The sequence below is a fragment of the Podarcis pityusensis genome (genome assembly GCF_964106645.2).
Source record: "Podarcis pityusensis genome assembly, chromosome: 15".
In the NCBI taxonomy this organism is placed as follows: Eukaryota; Metazoa; Chordata; class Lepidosauria; order Squamata; family Lacertidae; genus Podarcis; species Podarcis pityusensis.
In genome coordinates, this window is record NC_138040.1 from 25,049,290 (window position 1) to 25,063,723 (window position 14,434).

Sequence of the window (14,434 nt, forward strand, 5' to 3'; positions counted from 1 at the left end):
TTTTGATGAATAATTGTCTTAAAGGCAAGCACCTATAAAATGAAGAATGCTTTTTTAAAAAGCTTGTTTTCTGGTTGCCATATGTGCTAAAACAAAGGTGATGATAAATGACATGTGCTCTTAACTTCAACTTCCTCGCCTAGTCACTCTTGCCACAACACCTTGGCCGAACAACTGGGCAAGGCCACAACTGCATCACAGTTGTGCTCTTTGTGCTCTGAGCACAACATCCAACTGAAGAGCCTAAAAGCTGAAAGGCGAAACTGACAAACATTTTAGGACTGCAAAAATAATCTCAAATTCAGAGCCCATTCCAAAATCTGACAATTAAGCATGTGTTTGTGAAAACTGTGAATGTATAAGCCTAAAGGTTGTGCAGTTACATGGTCAACAGAATGGGAAAATGCCTTAAAAAATCATAGAGAATGGAGTTATCACTGCTTGACATTTCAAAAGTACTACACCTTTGCCAGGTCCCAGCATAATGAATGCAGCTGGTTCCATCTGCCTTCCAGGGGCAGGAGCCAAGGAGGTAAAACCTGCATCTGAAGGGCATCATCCTACAGACACACTAACAGAAACGGGCAGGAGTCATGACAAACTACACTGATGAGTTACTTACAAGCCTTCCCTGAAACCATCGATCAGTGCTTGAAAAAGGGGTTTGTTGTGGGGGATTGTCTGGAGAATATTTCCATCTGCAGTGACATAACCAATGGCCCACTGGCCAAGCCGCGTGCAGCTCAGACGGAAAATGTAACTGAAAATAAAAGGAACACACAGACTTGAGGGCAGGATAAACTTGCTAGCTGGACAGAGCTCTTTCTTTCAGACGGAACGGCTGAAACAGTTTCGCCTGCAGATCAAAGGCAGAACCCTACAGCCAGACAGAAAGGATTCAAATTATCTGAAGACCTCTTTCAACATGAAATTGAGCCTTCTTACTTGCAAGGATGCTCCTGACTTCCTAGAGGCAGTAAATTAGTTTTACATTATATAGCAGCTTTCCATTTCTGAAGGAAATACCTAGAAGGCAGCTCTTCGGCAATGTAAAGCAATAATCTCTTTCCCAGGAAGAGATATATTTGCAGGATTTTAGGCCTGAAGAGCACGTCAAGACTTGCAGCCAGTGTGTTCTAGTCCCTTGGCCAGGTCCAAAGCTACCACGTGGGCTCGGGATATTTTTCCGGACTTCCAGGAGGTTAGACACTTCCTGCACAACTCCTTCACCCACCCCTGGCTTGCCGACAAGAGAGGTGGAGTAGAGACTTGAAGAGACTTGCAAGCGCTGGATTTTGCTTTGGACTACACAACGCAGAAGTGATGACTTGGCGGTACATCTCTGCCCTAAATGAGCTTTGGGATTTGTTACTCAAGGTGGAGAGCACTCCACACACACACGCGCGCGCGCGCGCAACCTGTTATTTGCAAAACTACCCACGCCATCAGTGACAGACCTTAAACCCTGTCCTTATTTCTCAAAAATGAAGAGCTTTCCCCACACCTTTTAAAACAACCTGCTCTGCAGCCCTATTATTTTTACTGCTGAAGTTTAGGGAGACCAATGGGTTAATGCTAAAACCCTTTATGTCTTGCCTTAAGCTTAGATCTCTGGCAGCAATGCCACAGTGCCTTCCAGCGGCCTTGAGTCATGTCAAACTTCCTTTGACAAGAGTGCAGTGTGCAGTAGACAGTAGGATAACAAGAGGCTTCAGAAAAGGATGCTGCCTTCAAGAACTCACCTGCCGGGTTTGTGGATGAACTTCTGAAGCCGTGCTTTGACCTCATCATACGTCAGGAATGCCATGTAACCAGGGTGAGTCACTGCAAGGCTATTCCAGTTCCTGAGCAAAGATGACCATGGCTGAAGGAGAAGAATGCCAACAAAACAGCTTTGCCATTTCAATAGGAAAATCGGCCGTCCAATTCCACCCCCCCTCCCACTTCCAACCCAAGATAAACGTAAACACTTTGCTTAATCAGACCAGGCCTCTTCTGCTATTTCTCAGGCAGCCAGATTACCCAGGTTTATTAAATAATAACTATTGTTATTGCTATTGTTAACCACTCATCTGGCTGGGTATAACTTATGTTCAATGGGACTTACTCCCAAGTAAGCATCCAGTGGATTTAAAACTGTGGCACACAATTTTGTAGGATTCCGCAAGATGAATGTTACAATCCTGCTCTCAGTTATCTGATCAACCATCCTGCAGAATGGGCTGCTTAATATTTCAATCAGAGGCTGGAAGCTAATGAAGCTTAATATGAAGTGAGTGATTAAACTATGATTTGAATTCTCAATGAATCCCAGCCTTCTGTACTGACACAGAACAAAGTCAGCTGATGCAAGGGAGCTTTCCTGTCAAAGTTGCTGCAATGAACAGTCCCCCTGTGCCAAAAATGATCCTCCTTTTTCCAGAAGTCAGAAATGGCAACGGCAGGTCAACAGATCTAGCTCACCACTAACACAAGAGATAACAACACCATAAGCATACTATAGACCAAGGAAAGCTTGTCAATTGCGAAGCTTCACCTGGGTTTAAGAAAGCCATTCCCTTTTGTTTTACTTACCTGAAAGAGGCGGGTAAAGATATCAAATTCAAACACTGAAATGTAATCATTGCATGTCAAATCAATAGTAGATTTCAGTGCCATTGCCTCTAGCCCTGAACTTATAGGATGCACTTCATGTAAGGCCTGACGGAAGGTCTTCCATGGAACAATGGTCCTGGAAGTGGGAGAAAAAGAAGATCTCAGAAACTCCCTAACTCCATATGCATATAGATTCACAGCCACAGCGGAAGGGAGGAATGTGAAACGCACACAACAGGATGCCAAGAACAAGACATTTTGCGTAAGAGAAATGATTCACGCTAAAGGACAAATGGACAGCATCATTTCTAATTTTGAATCTGTTCAGTTAACTGATGGAAGTGACGACTGAAGCACTTATATTTGTGTAGTTGCAAGAGAAAAAGATGCGACACAATCTCTCTCTAAACAAGGTCTCTCATGTAAACCAGTTTAATTAGCGGCTTTCAGATGTTAAGTTAGTGGCAAGTTAACTGCGGGGAGGAAAGAGGGAAGCCAATCTATGAGCGAGCATCTTGCTAACCAGCACTTTCCAAGTACCTTTCAGGAGACTGGCAATGCATATTTCATAAACAGACAATCTATTAGAAATGAATGTATGGCCCTGCCTCCCCCACCTCTCCCCCCCCCCCGTCCAACAACACTTAAATTAATCTCTGCAGACAACCATCTAGAGTTATGACAGTCTCCATCCCTGTATCCAAGGGGCATGTTAATTCCCATTCTGCCTAAAGCAGATACAAAAAGACTAATCCAGTGGTATTATGTCTCACAGAACTAGTAGGAAGTCATGCAATGCCTGGATCATTTGAGTGATGGGCCTATTTTGCGACTATTCATCGTTGTCTTCTGTTCCATTAAAAGTCACCCTAACATCAATGCAGCACTGCATAAGAGCCAGGACCAACATGCCAATGACACAGCAAGGCTGAAACAAACTCTCGGGTAGTGATCCTGTGAGTGGATGGTGGCCACAGTGGGAGTTAGGAGAAGTTCAGGTCGTTCCATCTGTTTCTGGCAGAAAGATCCCTGAAGGCGAGGATTGATAGCCACTCCCATGCAACCTCCTGTGTGGGCTCCCCCTCGCAGTTCCATCCTATGCTGTTTACAGATGCCAACACCAACAGAAAGGTGATTTTTGCAGCTGCTCCACATTCGCCAACAGATTTGCTGGAGCCAAAGCAGAAACTTATACTGGAAAGAGTACTTACTTTTCCCCAAAAGCTTTTCTCCAGAACTCTGCTGCATCTGCCTTTGTGATCCGGAATGTGTCTCCCTGGAAGAGTCCACTTGGGAAAATGCCTTTCAGTTCTGCTAGCATATGGCTGAAGATCAGGGACAGTTTTGTAAGGTTGCGCCTGCAGGATCACAAACACAGATCTGTCTTGAAACGTGAAACAAACAGCCAGATGGGGGGTAGAAAAAGGAGCAGAAAGCCGGATTATTGAGTCACATTTTGGAATGCTTCTTCCAACAATGATACATTTGTTGCAGTACACTGCACAGCAGTTGTGAAGCTTAGATTTACCTCTCAAGTCCCTTGCAGAAAAGTATGTTATCTACTTTTAGATATGCAATGGAAAGGTGAGAATGATTTAAGCTACACAGGAGGTTTATTACCAAGCTAGAATTCACAAGCCCTTGCTCAATGCTTCATTGTTGTTTTTTTGGTTACCTTTCTGTTCCATTTTCCGTTAACCTGGATCAGTTAAAGATTTCACAAGGGGAAGTTTTTATAGAGAAAGCACCTTGTGATCCCCAAATCTGAAGGTGGTGAAAGGGGGGGGGGGAACAAGGGCATCTGAGGTGAGAGAAAGAGGCTGGCAGAATCAGAAGCAAGGGGAATGAATGGATTGGCACGTAGGGTCCACAATGTATTCCCTTCATGTTGCAGCCAGGACCAGAATTTTGCCAGCTGACTCCTTTACAAGTAAATTCTCACCAAGTTCTAAATTCCTGCCTTGATACCTGAACACAAAAATTTGTCCCTCAAAGAGCACAATGCAACTGTTCCCTTCTGCATATACACTTTTAAAAATGGCTTTCATAGTTTGAAACTGCATATATAAAATAAATCTTTACAATAAAATTAAGGGCTCAAAGAGGGAAGTCTTGGTTCATGGCCAAGGTTTTTATTTTTTTTACACCAGGCAGTTTTTCTAAAGAAAAATAAAACTAAAATGCCCCAGAGAAACATGAGGCTTGCTTCCCTTTGCAATGTTTAAAACACACAGAAAACTGCAATATGCAAAGACTAGTTCTTGCAAATTTAAGGAGAGTTCCCACTTTTTAAAATGGAACAACGATAGGAAGACAACTGGAGTCAGCAGCAGCTGAAGGGACATTGCCGCTGCCCCGTGTCTATCACTGATCTTCAGTGCAGCAAAAGGGGTCTTTCCCTCCCCAACATGCCTAATCTGTTACACCAGACTTCAGCTCACTTCTAATCATATGAGACAGTTTTTTTCTTAAAGCCGTTAACTCTTTCGTTATCTTTTTCTGTATCAAAAAGTGAGACAAGGTCAACTAAGTTGCACTGTGTTTTTAACCGATTAGTGCTACATGGGCTGCTAGGAATGTATATTCTTCTTTTATAAGGGGGGGGGCAGGGCTCAAACTTGTACTGTGTAACTCCTAAATTTGCACCCGTTGTCATTATTCACCTAATACTTTTTTGGTGGTGGTTGTTTTTAAAACACCTACTACGTTCTTTCAAGGATTACACACACAAAAACTGATGCTGTTTACAACTATTTTCCAGATGTGCAGCTTTGCAAGAGAGAGTTCCCACTCTCTAAATCTGAAATTTTTAAAAATGCCGATCACTACTCACTTCCTCCAAACAAGAAGGTGTTTGTGAATGTTACAAAACAAGAGCAACCATAAGCGACCTTACAAAGCAATCCTAAATATAGGAAGCTGGCATAAATTAAGCCTATTCCAAATTCTGTTCAGGAGGCTCCTGGCTGCTGGCTGAGATGGCCCAAACCAAGAAAAGAGGAAACAGGCCCTTAAAATAAAGTTTCACTTACAACACTCTTTTTGCCCACATAGGTTCTGCCAGGTTGCCACATTACGTAACTGAGCTGAAAAAAGTTTAGAATAGGTGCAAGTCTCTCCTTGCTCCATCCCTGCCACACCGCAGGAAAGCCCCTTTTGAGGGACTTACACCAGTGTAAACTCTGCTAGCTTAAGTTCCAGTGGCTGAGCCCTGGCTGAGCCAGCATAGCCCTGTCTCAGTCAGGCTGAGGGAATTTTGCTGGAATATGCACTGCAGTGCCAGATTAAGGGAGTTACACCAGTGTAGCACCAGCTAAGCCCAGCCTGAGGTCAGCCTATTCCAAACTTGTTCATCTTGGCAGATCCTGGTAGTATGCGTTGATTATGTTAGCAGTGTTCAGTTAATCTATTGAGCATGCTAGAAGAAGTTAACGAAGCCAAGCCCAATTTCTTAACAAAAGTACAAACGAGTACTTCATTCTCAACTATTCACCTTTAATTTATGCTGCCCTAAACATTTCTATGTTGGCGTTACACCTTAAATAAAGAGACACCTCAGGTGGCTAACAAAACAAGGAGACAAGAGCAATCACTTAAAAATAGTACAAAAGCCAACCATTTGCAGCATCAGGCAGCTCCCCACTGATTTCTTTCCTTACAAAAACCAGTCAAATCCAGATTTTTAAGATTGGGCTGTACTGGAATTCTTGAGACAGGTACACTGGCAGATTTTCCAGATGAACTGAAGCTTGTGACAACAGAGTCAAGACCCTTGGTTCAAGCGTGGAATTAAGTGAGGAGGAAACCTTTTCTAAGGGCTCATGAACCACTGGAACTCAGGCCTCTCTTCACCAGCCTCATTTGTGCACATCTTGACTGGATCAATGCACTAACCCTCACCACATCAAAATGTGCTCTAACATGACAGCTGTGTGCACTATGTCTGCCCATCCATTTCTTGGGCTGAGAATACAATACTGGAGTGAATGGGATAGCCACCCTCCTATTTTTAGCATCTTTTTAGCTTCCTTTAGAATGACACTCATTTGAGTCATTACAGGGAAAATGACAGGTCCCCCTCCTCTCCATATCTTGCTCAAGTGAGAATGTGCACTCAAGGACAAGTCAACTATTGTGGCTGTGCTGAACATGCTCCCCATTAGTTTTTCATTAGAATAGCTAGAACAGCTCTCATTTTAAAATGAAAAGGAGGTAAGCATGATTTTAGCTTGAACTCTCCTGAGTAGATACTTTTGAGGACGGCTGTTTAAAATACTCAAAGGATCACATGTCTCAAAGAACCCACAGACACAAAGATTATTCAGCATCTCAGGCTAATACTGCCTTGCATTAGGATTAGGAAAGAGCACTGCATAGGTGGGCTCAAGGTAATAAACTAACAAGACGCCGCAGGAGCACCACAACTTTATTTTAAATACTCAAACACAACAGCTTTGCAAAGTCATACATATCCAACTGGCAGCTTCTTTAAAGTCTGAATAGGAAACGTGATCTCTTGCCTCACTGGACTTTGCCGATGGAAAATGTTTTTCCAGGAAACTGAAGTTATAACTGAGCAACACAATTAGCCGAGCTAACTTTTTAACAGCTGCTCTCAGGTGCTTAAGCAGCATAAATTTAAAGACTATTTGCAAGTATAAACGAGGACATAAAATTACAACGTTCACAAGCCTGAGGGAAAGCTAAAACCCTGAATGACTATTTTATGTGCCTGTGGTTGGCAGGCAGGGCATGAACACATTTGCAAAGGGAACCATTCAGGGCTTGAGATCCAGAATCCACCTGGCAATGAACGAGAGCTGTGGCTTAACTGGGAATATAGTACGCTTGAAAGAAAACAAAAACCCACATCGTTTAATTTTACACCTGAAAGTCGGTTAACAAGGTAAACACAATTTGCTCTCCTTCAAGCCATCAGGTGATACACAGGAAGGACACAGAAACTTCAGGCCAGCACTTGCTCCTGAAAAGCACCCATTAAAACCACTTCTGTTTCACTTAGAGGAGATTAAGCAACAGTCATCCAAAATGGTAGCATGGTGGTGGGAACATAGACTTGCTAGTAAACACTAGAAGCATCTGGTTACTCAAGTCTTATCTTGCAATTTTGGGTAGATCTGGCACAATGTGTGGAAGACCACTGAAAGCAGAAGTTCCCAACTCTCCCAAGTGACTCACAGCTGCCATTTTAGTTAGACGCCGTCCCATGAATGAAGCTTTACAAATGTGCCTGCTTACTAGTTACTACTTATTATTTACTAAACTTGCTCTTACTGTATGTTTAATAATGCATTTTACTGTTTAGGTTCATATGCTACATTTCTATCCTGAAAGTTGTTACTACTACTACCACCACCAACAACAACACTCTAATGGAATTTCCTCACTTTGAAACAATATCAAATTTGGCCTGATTAATCAGAGGGTCTGACTTAAAATTGTTACTTTAGTTTCTGGAAAAGAAAAGAAAGAACAACAACTGATCTGGCATCAGCCACCATAATGACAGCAGCAGCAACAAGTTTGTGGAAGCATTTAATTTGTAAAGATGTTTTTAAGGAAAATCCTGCTTGCAAAGGCATCAGATGCAACAGCATATGGAAGAAGCGCTCAGCACATACCAGGCATCATCATGCATATTCTACTAAGAAACATTTGTCTAGAATTAATGGTGTGTTGGATGTTGTGGCCACAGCTGTAGCCCAGAAACAGCCGTTCTTTAGCATATATTGGCGTTTACCAGCATTTAACAAGAGCCTCTGTATTTAAATCTACTATAACACAGGGCTGTGTCAAATGTTTTTCTGTTTCATTTCCATTGTCAGGTTAAAAGCAGTGCTTTCAGGGGACAGAAGTCCTTCCTGAAAGAAGTGTTAATTGTAAGTTAGTTTCCCTTTTTACAAACCTGTGCACCAATATTATTTCTCCCATCTGCTTTTTGCTTCTGTACAATTCTCCATTTTCTTATTACTACATCCTCTTCTGGGATCAGTCACACGGGCAACCCCAGCCAATCAGGGATCGTGTCATGTCACTATGCAGCCAATCAGATTTGGCTAAGTGATAACCTTGCTAAAAGCAAATAAAGAATTGAGAGCAAAACCAATACTTCCTGAACAGGCAATCACTTTGAACGCTGATATAGCTGTTGAAAAATTAATTGCTTAGCGATGGGACAAGTCCTTTTAATTCAATCCTACTATTAAGTGAGTTTCTCAGAACTTAAGAAACTGGAGATAGGATCACCTTTCCACTCCAGCTTTACAGTTTCCAGTTTCACTAAACATAAAGCATCCACAACCTCCTGTAGCCAAAGTAGTTCAATCAGATAACAGATTTAAAAATTAGACAAGCCGTGCAAGATCCAATTTTGAAGACACTGAACGGATATTGTCCTCGGCTCTCTCCCTCCCCTTTGCTGTGGTTGTACTACTTCCTTCCCCCCTTCATTACTGTTTTGGCCCCATATGTCTTGCAGGAAGTCAACAGGTCAACCAAGTACTTCCAGTCCTGCCGAAACCTTCACAGCAGCCTCTCAGTGGGCCCCCACTTCCCCCAGTTCAGCTTTCTGAACCTGCTCCCCTCTGACCTGCAGTAGGCTGTTCCTTTCCTGTTTCCTGTTTGCTGGATAAAAGCATTCTTCCACAGTAAGCGTTTGTCTTGCAGAAGACAGCAAACCACATTTTAACCCCTTATGACTTTCTTTGCACCAGTAAGATAATCAGACAATTCCACATGCCCAACCAGTACCTGCTGTACCTGGAAAAACCCCTACTGGGGTTCCTAGAATAATTTCATCTTACTCTCAGAACTAAGAGCAAACCAACAAAACTAGTATAATTCATATTCACTAGAAAGTCTGGCTTATGCTGCTATCCATTAGCACAAGACTGACTCTACCTTAAACAAAATTAAGCACCAACCCAACAACTACAGTAAAAGCAAGCAGAGGGTAAATGTGAAATTTAGCACTGGGAACAGGATTTAGCATTCTTTGAATCTCGGGTTTCATTTTTTGGGGGAAGGATACGAAGAGGCTTAGAAGCACAGGAGTACTGGGAAATCTCCCAGTGACCATTTGAGATGGAAGAGAACTTGATTCCGTTTTCATTTTCATACCTACATAGTATCATCAATTCACCCTTCCCAAACCAAAACACAGAGGATTCTTCAAAATTTGCACTTCTTAGAATTTTGTGATTCAGTTCTCCAGCCATAAAGAATGCATTTAATTCCCTATCAGTGAAAACAATGGGAAAAACTGCACTACATCAGAGGAGATGCTAACAGAAATGTGTATGCTTGGCAAAACTGTATCCAAAAATTCATATATTAGGAGATATGTACATATGAATTTTGTGCAACTTTTAAAAGTTGCAAATTGATGAGGAAATGGAGCAAACTGAAGGTTGGAAAAATGGGGAACTGAGAGAAACCAAAACTGACAGATTCATCCATCCCTTGTGATCCGTAACTTGTGCTTTAATGACCTGCACATCATACTTCATTTCTAAGGCAGAAGTAAAAGTATGCAAATAAAAAGTGAAAATTTGCATAATTTATTCAACATACAAAATCTACCCCTTCTGGGCATATAGCTATTTTAAGCAGGAAGTATATAAATTCCAATGTAAAAGTAAGCTACATACCACACAGATAATTAGAGAGTCCAAAATAAGGTTCTTTATTGTCTACTCATCACTTCCTGATACAGGTTTCTATAATTAATTAGATTTATGATGGTTAGAATCCTACAGTGTTGCTTTAAGCATGCAGAGAAGAGTTAATACACTTTGCACATTTAGCAGAAGCTCCAGCAGGGAGCTCATTTTACATGTAGCAATTTTCAAACTAACATTAGAATTAAGCATGTAATTACTGTTCTAGTCTTGGCCCTAAAATAATGTACTTACAATTTCTTATAATTAGAAAATTCTAGCCAAAAATGTGAATGGTAATGTAATTAAGCAGAAAAACAGTTTGGAGACATATTGATCCTACAATTGACAAGTCTGCAGAAAGGTTACAAAAGTACACCATCCATTTCCTCTATGCACACATAGTAAGAAGAAATACTGGGAATGCCTAATTTTCTACAAACACTAATTTTATGAATAGATTTAAAGGCACGAGACTCCTGGAAATACAAATATCCCCTATAAAAATAACAACCCTGCTTCCTTATTTACATTTTGTGAGGAAGACTAAAAATGTACCTAGGGACACCTTGTGCAAGCAAGTTGTTCTCTTCAAGCACTGTTTATTCAAAATGTCTAACATTAAAATTGATGATGGAAAAATCAGAATGTTTCTCCCTTAGAAGATACATATTCTCATTAGAGACCTGCTCTATTACTGTACTGTATTAACTTTTAACAAGCATATTGCTTTCCTTAAGTAACTCAGATATTCTGTCTCAGGGAAGTTTTTGTCACGGGTTGATGAAGGGAAGATACAAGATGTTTGCAAGTTAAAACCAACTTGTTCCAACTGAGGAAGAAAATGTATTTTACATCTTACTAGAAAGACTCTGGGTCTCTCAAAGTGATGTGCACTCTGAGACACCCTGAGCCTTACTAGCAAGATGTAAAATTTGTTCTCTCCCCATTTGGAAAATGTTGGTTTTAGGGAAGGAGGTCAGCAGCAAGATGGGATGAAAATCCAGCAACGGACACCATCTCAAGCTGAGCACAGCCAGCTCTTCTGCTGTGGCCAGCCAGGCTTTCATCAAGGATGGGGCAAGAAGCAAGTAGCAACCCAGACACCTCTGAGGCACGAGGAACTGGAGGGCTGCTATAAAACTTCATGGGGAAGGCCTGACTGGCTGCTATAAAACTTCATGGGGAAGGCCTGCGGGGCTGGGGGAGCTGGTTTGGTTGGACTCTCAATGTTGGTGGTTGGACTCTCCTCCCCCCTTTCTGGCAGCCCACTTTACTAAAACCAACTTTTCCCAAAAGAGGGCAATAACATAACATAACAAAAGAGGGCAATAACACATCTTACTAGGAAGCCTTGGAGTCTCTCAAAGTGCACATCTCAGGCCTAGTAGAATCAATGAAAGCAAAGAGGTTGAAAATTATACTAAGACAAGGCAGTGTAGCCATAGCTGTATAGAAATGAGGAGTCCAGAACTGCAGATTGGTTGTCCAGAATCAGCCAAGTTAACTATCATAGTCCTCCCAACTCCCACCTCTGTGCTTTTCCCATCAGAACAACTTCTGGCTGAATCTAACAAAAAAAATATTAAAAAAACACCTTTTGTTGCGGGGAGAAGAAATGGAAGCCAAATATTGCATTCTCAAGTACTTAAAAAACACAATGAACAATTAATGCTACATAAAGAGAAGCATGCACCTCAAGGCAAGAACAGTTACACTCAGAAGCACCCTTATACTTCTCTAGGTGCTGTAAATAGTGCCAACATGTGATGTTTCCTCACAATGTCATGTGCTTACTCTCACTGCATCAGTAGCTTAAAGACAGACTGGTACAGTAAACATGGTCCAAAGGTTTAGGTCTGCCTTTGGAAAGAAAACTCGTCTATGCAGAAAAATTAGATTATATGGATATTAGGTCTCATGACAAAGAAGCATTTCAAGAGTCAATTCAGCGAGCTTTGCTCCCAAATGTTCACTGGAGGCTTCCCTAACAAATGCCACACACTCATCAAGAAACAGAATAGGCTTAGTTTCAGCTGTTCTGTAAAACAAGACTAGTATTTCACTTCAGAGACGCCCTTAGTCCCCAGACCTTTAGTGGGTGTTGTGTTTGCTTGTTTTTGCACTAGAAGGTTGCAGTAATTTCTGAGTACAGTGATACCTCGGTTTTCGAACGTAATCCATTCCAGAAGACTGTTTGAGTTCTGAAACGTTCGAAAACTGAAAACTCAATGGCTGACAGCTAGGCCTCAGGATCTTGCACACAGTGGAAGCTGCATGGCATGTTTTATTTCCAAGGCGTATTTGAAAACCGAAGCATTTACTTCTGGGTTTACAGCATTTGAAAACCAAAATGTTCATCAGTGGAGATGTTCGAAAACCGAAGTACCACTGTACTGATTCTACACAGGAGCAGATGAGTATCAAAGCTCAGAGCCAAAAGTGACTGCATGCACATGCACATGGGGGGTTGTGCAGGAAATGCACTCTATATGGGGTGACTCTGGAAACAACTGTTCACATGCTTCTTCTGGTACAAAAGGCAGCAACCCATCTCCCCAAAGAAATGGACCACCACCAAAGCAGACTGCACCAGTACTCTGATGTCTCTATTCACTCTCTTTTCTATGGGCACATTTAATGATGATGATGATGACGATGATGATGATGATGATGATGTTGATGTTGTATTATTTATACCCCACCCATCTGGCTGGGTTTCCCCAGCCACTCTGGGCAGCTCCCAACCGAATATTAAAAACAGCATTTTAAGATTCTTGTACTAACCCATAAAGCCCTAAAGGGCTTAGGACAAACATTCTGTAGCAACCACGTCCTCTTGTTACAAGCTCATACATTTTATTCTCCTTTGAGGGGAAGAGGTGGCATGGCAGTGCTTCGGATACCAACCCTAAGTGGGATGGGTTAGGTTACAGACCTAACTTACAAAAATGTAAATGAAAAGCAATTAGTTGGAGCTTCTTATTTTCTTGTTATCCTGAGCCACTGCTGCAACTGTGTCTTTGCTGTTTTGTTCTCTCTAAAGTCATTAAAGCTTATGTTCAAACAAATGTACGGAGCTGGGGGGGGGGGAAGCACTAAAATAATCTTCTCTGGCCTCACAAAAGAGCCCAAATGCTGCATGTAGGTTATGTGTTTTCCACCTCTGATCTAACATGTCAGACCCCATTGAGGCCGATGAATGATTGCACCGAGTCCCTGTAACAGGACGATATCCATGTAAGCAACAACTGCCCTGCTGCTATCAGTTTTTACTCTGACCCTTGCAAAGAAGTGCTGAATAGTCATGCTTAAACATCCTATGTCAACATTTATAAGATTTGTGCAGCTTCAGAGCCTTTCACAGAGTAATCAGTTTTTAAAAATAGATATACAACGGAACTACTTTCAAGTAAACTTTCAACACAGGAAGCGATTGAAATTCCACTTCACTCTCACTGATAGCAGCATAAGTCACCTTCCAGAGAACTGCAGGGCAAACTGATACACAAAATGAAGTGCCCACGGTCTTTTGCTTAGTAGGAGACTCATCCAGACAGATTTTAGAGCCATCAAATTACATGTCCATCATGCCAGTCTGCAGCCAGACAGCTAGCACTGCATTGATTCTGTGGACTGATTCGCCAAGGAACCAGCATGAAACAGGAAGTCGACATAATTAGATGCTGTAAACCCACTATCAGAAAAAATCAACAGTTGAGCTGGACACAGCCTCTAACATTTTTACCTCAAAAGTCTTTGTTGATCCCTTCAGTGGTTCAACTGCAAATATTTTATTTTATTTTTCCAATTTTTAAGAAATAAGAAGCTGGCACCAGAAAAAACATAGAAAGGTACTAGGTAAGCCTCTTTGGAGAGGCTATTCCAAAGCTAAGATCCCACTACCAAAAATTATCCCTAGTAGACATTCACTTCATTTCCCTGGGTGGGGCACCAGGAGCAGGTCCTCTAAACGGGACCTTAAAGTTTAGTTAGAAAGGAAGGAGAGTATCTTTTTTATGTAACCTGGTCTCAAGCCATTAAGACAGAGGTAGGGAACCATTAACCCTCCTGATGTTGCTTGACTCCAACTCCCACAAGTTCCATGGCCGGGGATGATGGGAGTTGTAGTCCAACAACACCTGGAGGGTCAAAGTTTC

At 41.8% G+C, this 14,434-nt stretch overlaps 1 protein-coding gene across 1 annotated transcript in view; it reads right to left on the minus strand.

The window, feature by feature from the left end:
- CBL (Cbl proto-oncogene) overlaps nt 1-14,434 on the minus strand; it is a 50,044-nt gene that overhangs the window by 16,131 nt on the left and 19,479 nt on the right. Inside the window, exons 3-6 of the mRNA XM_080983429.1 lie at nt 3,807-3,953; nt 2,575-2,731; nt 1,743-1,864; nt 623-760 (exon numbers count right to left, since the gene is read on the minus strand). Coding sequence (XP_080839555.1) covers nt 623-760; nt 1,743-1,864; nt 2,575-2,731; nt 3,807-3,953 — 564 coding nt within the window. The remainder of the gene's footprint in view (nt 1-622; nt 761-1,742; nt 1,865-2,574; nt 2,732-3,806; nt 3,954-14,434) is intronic.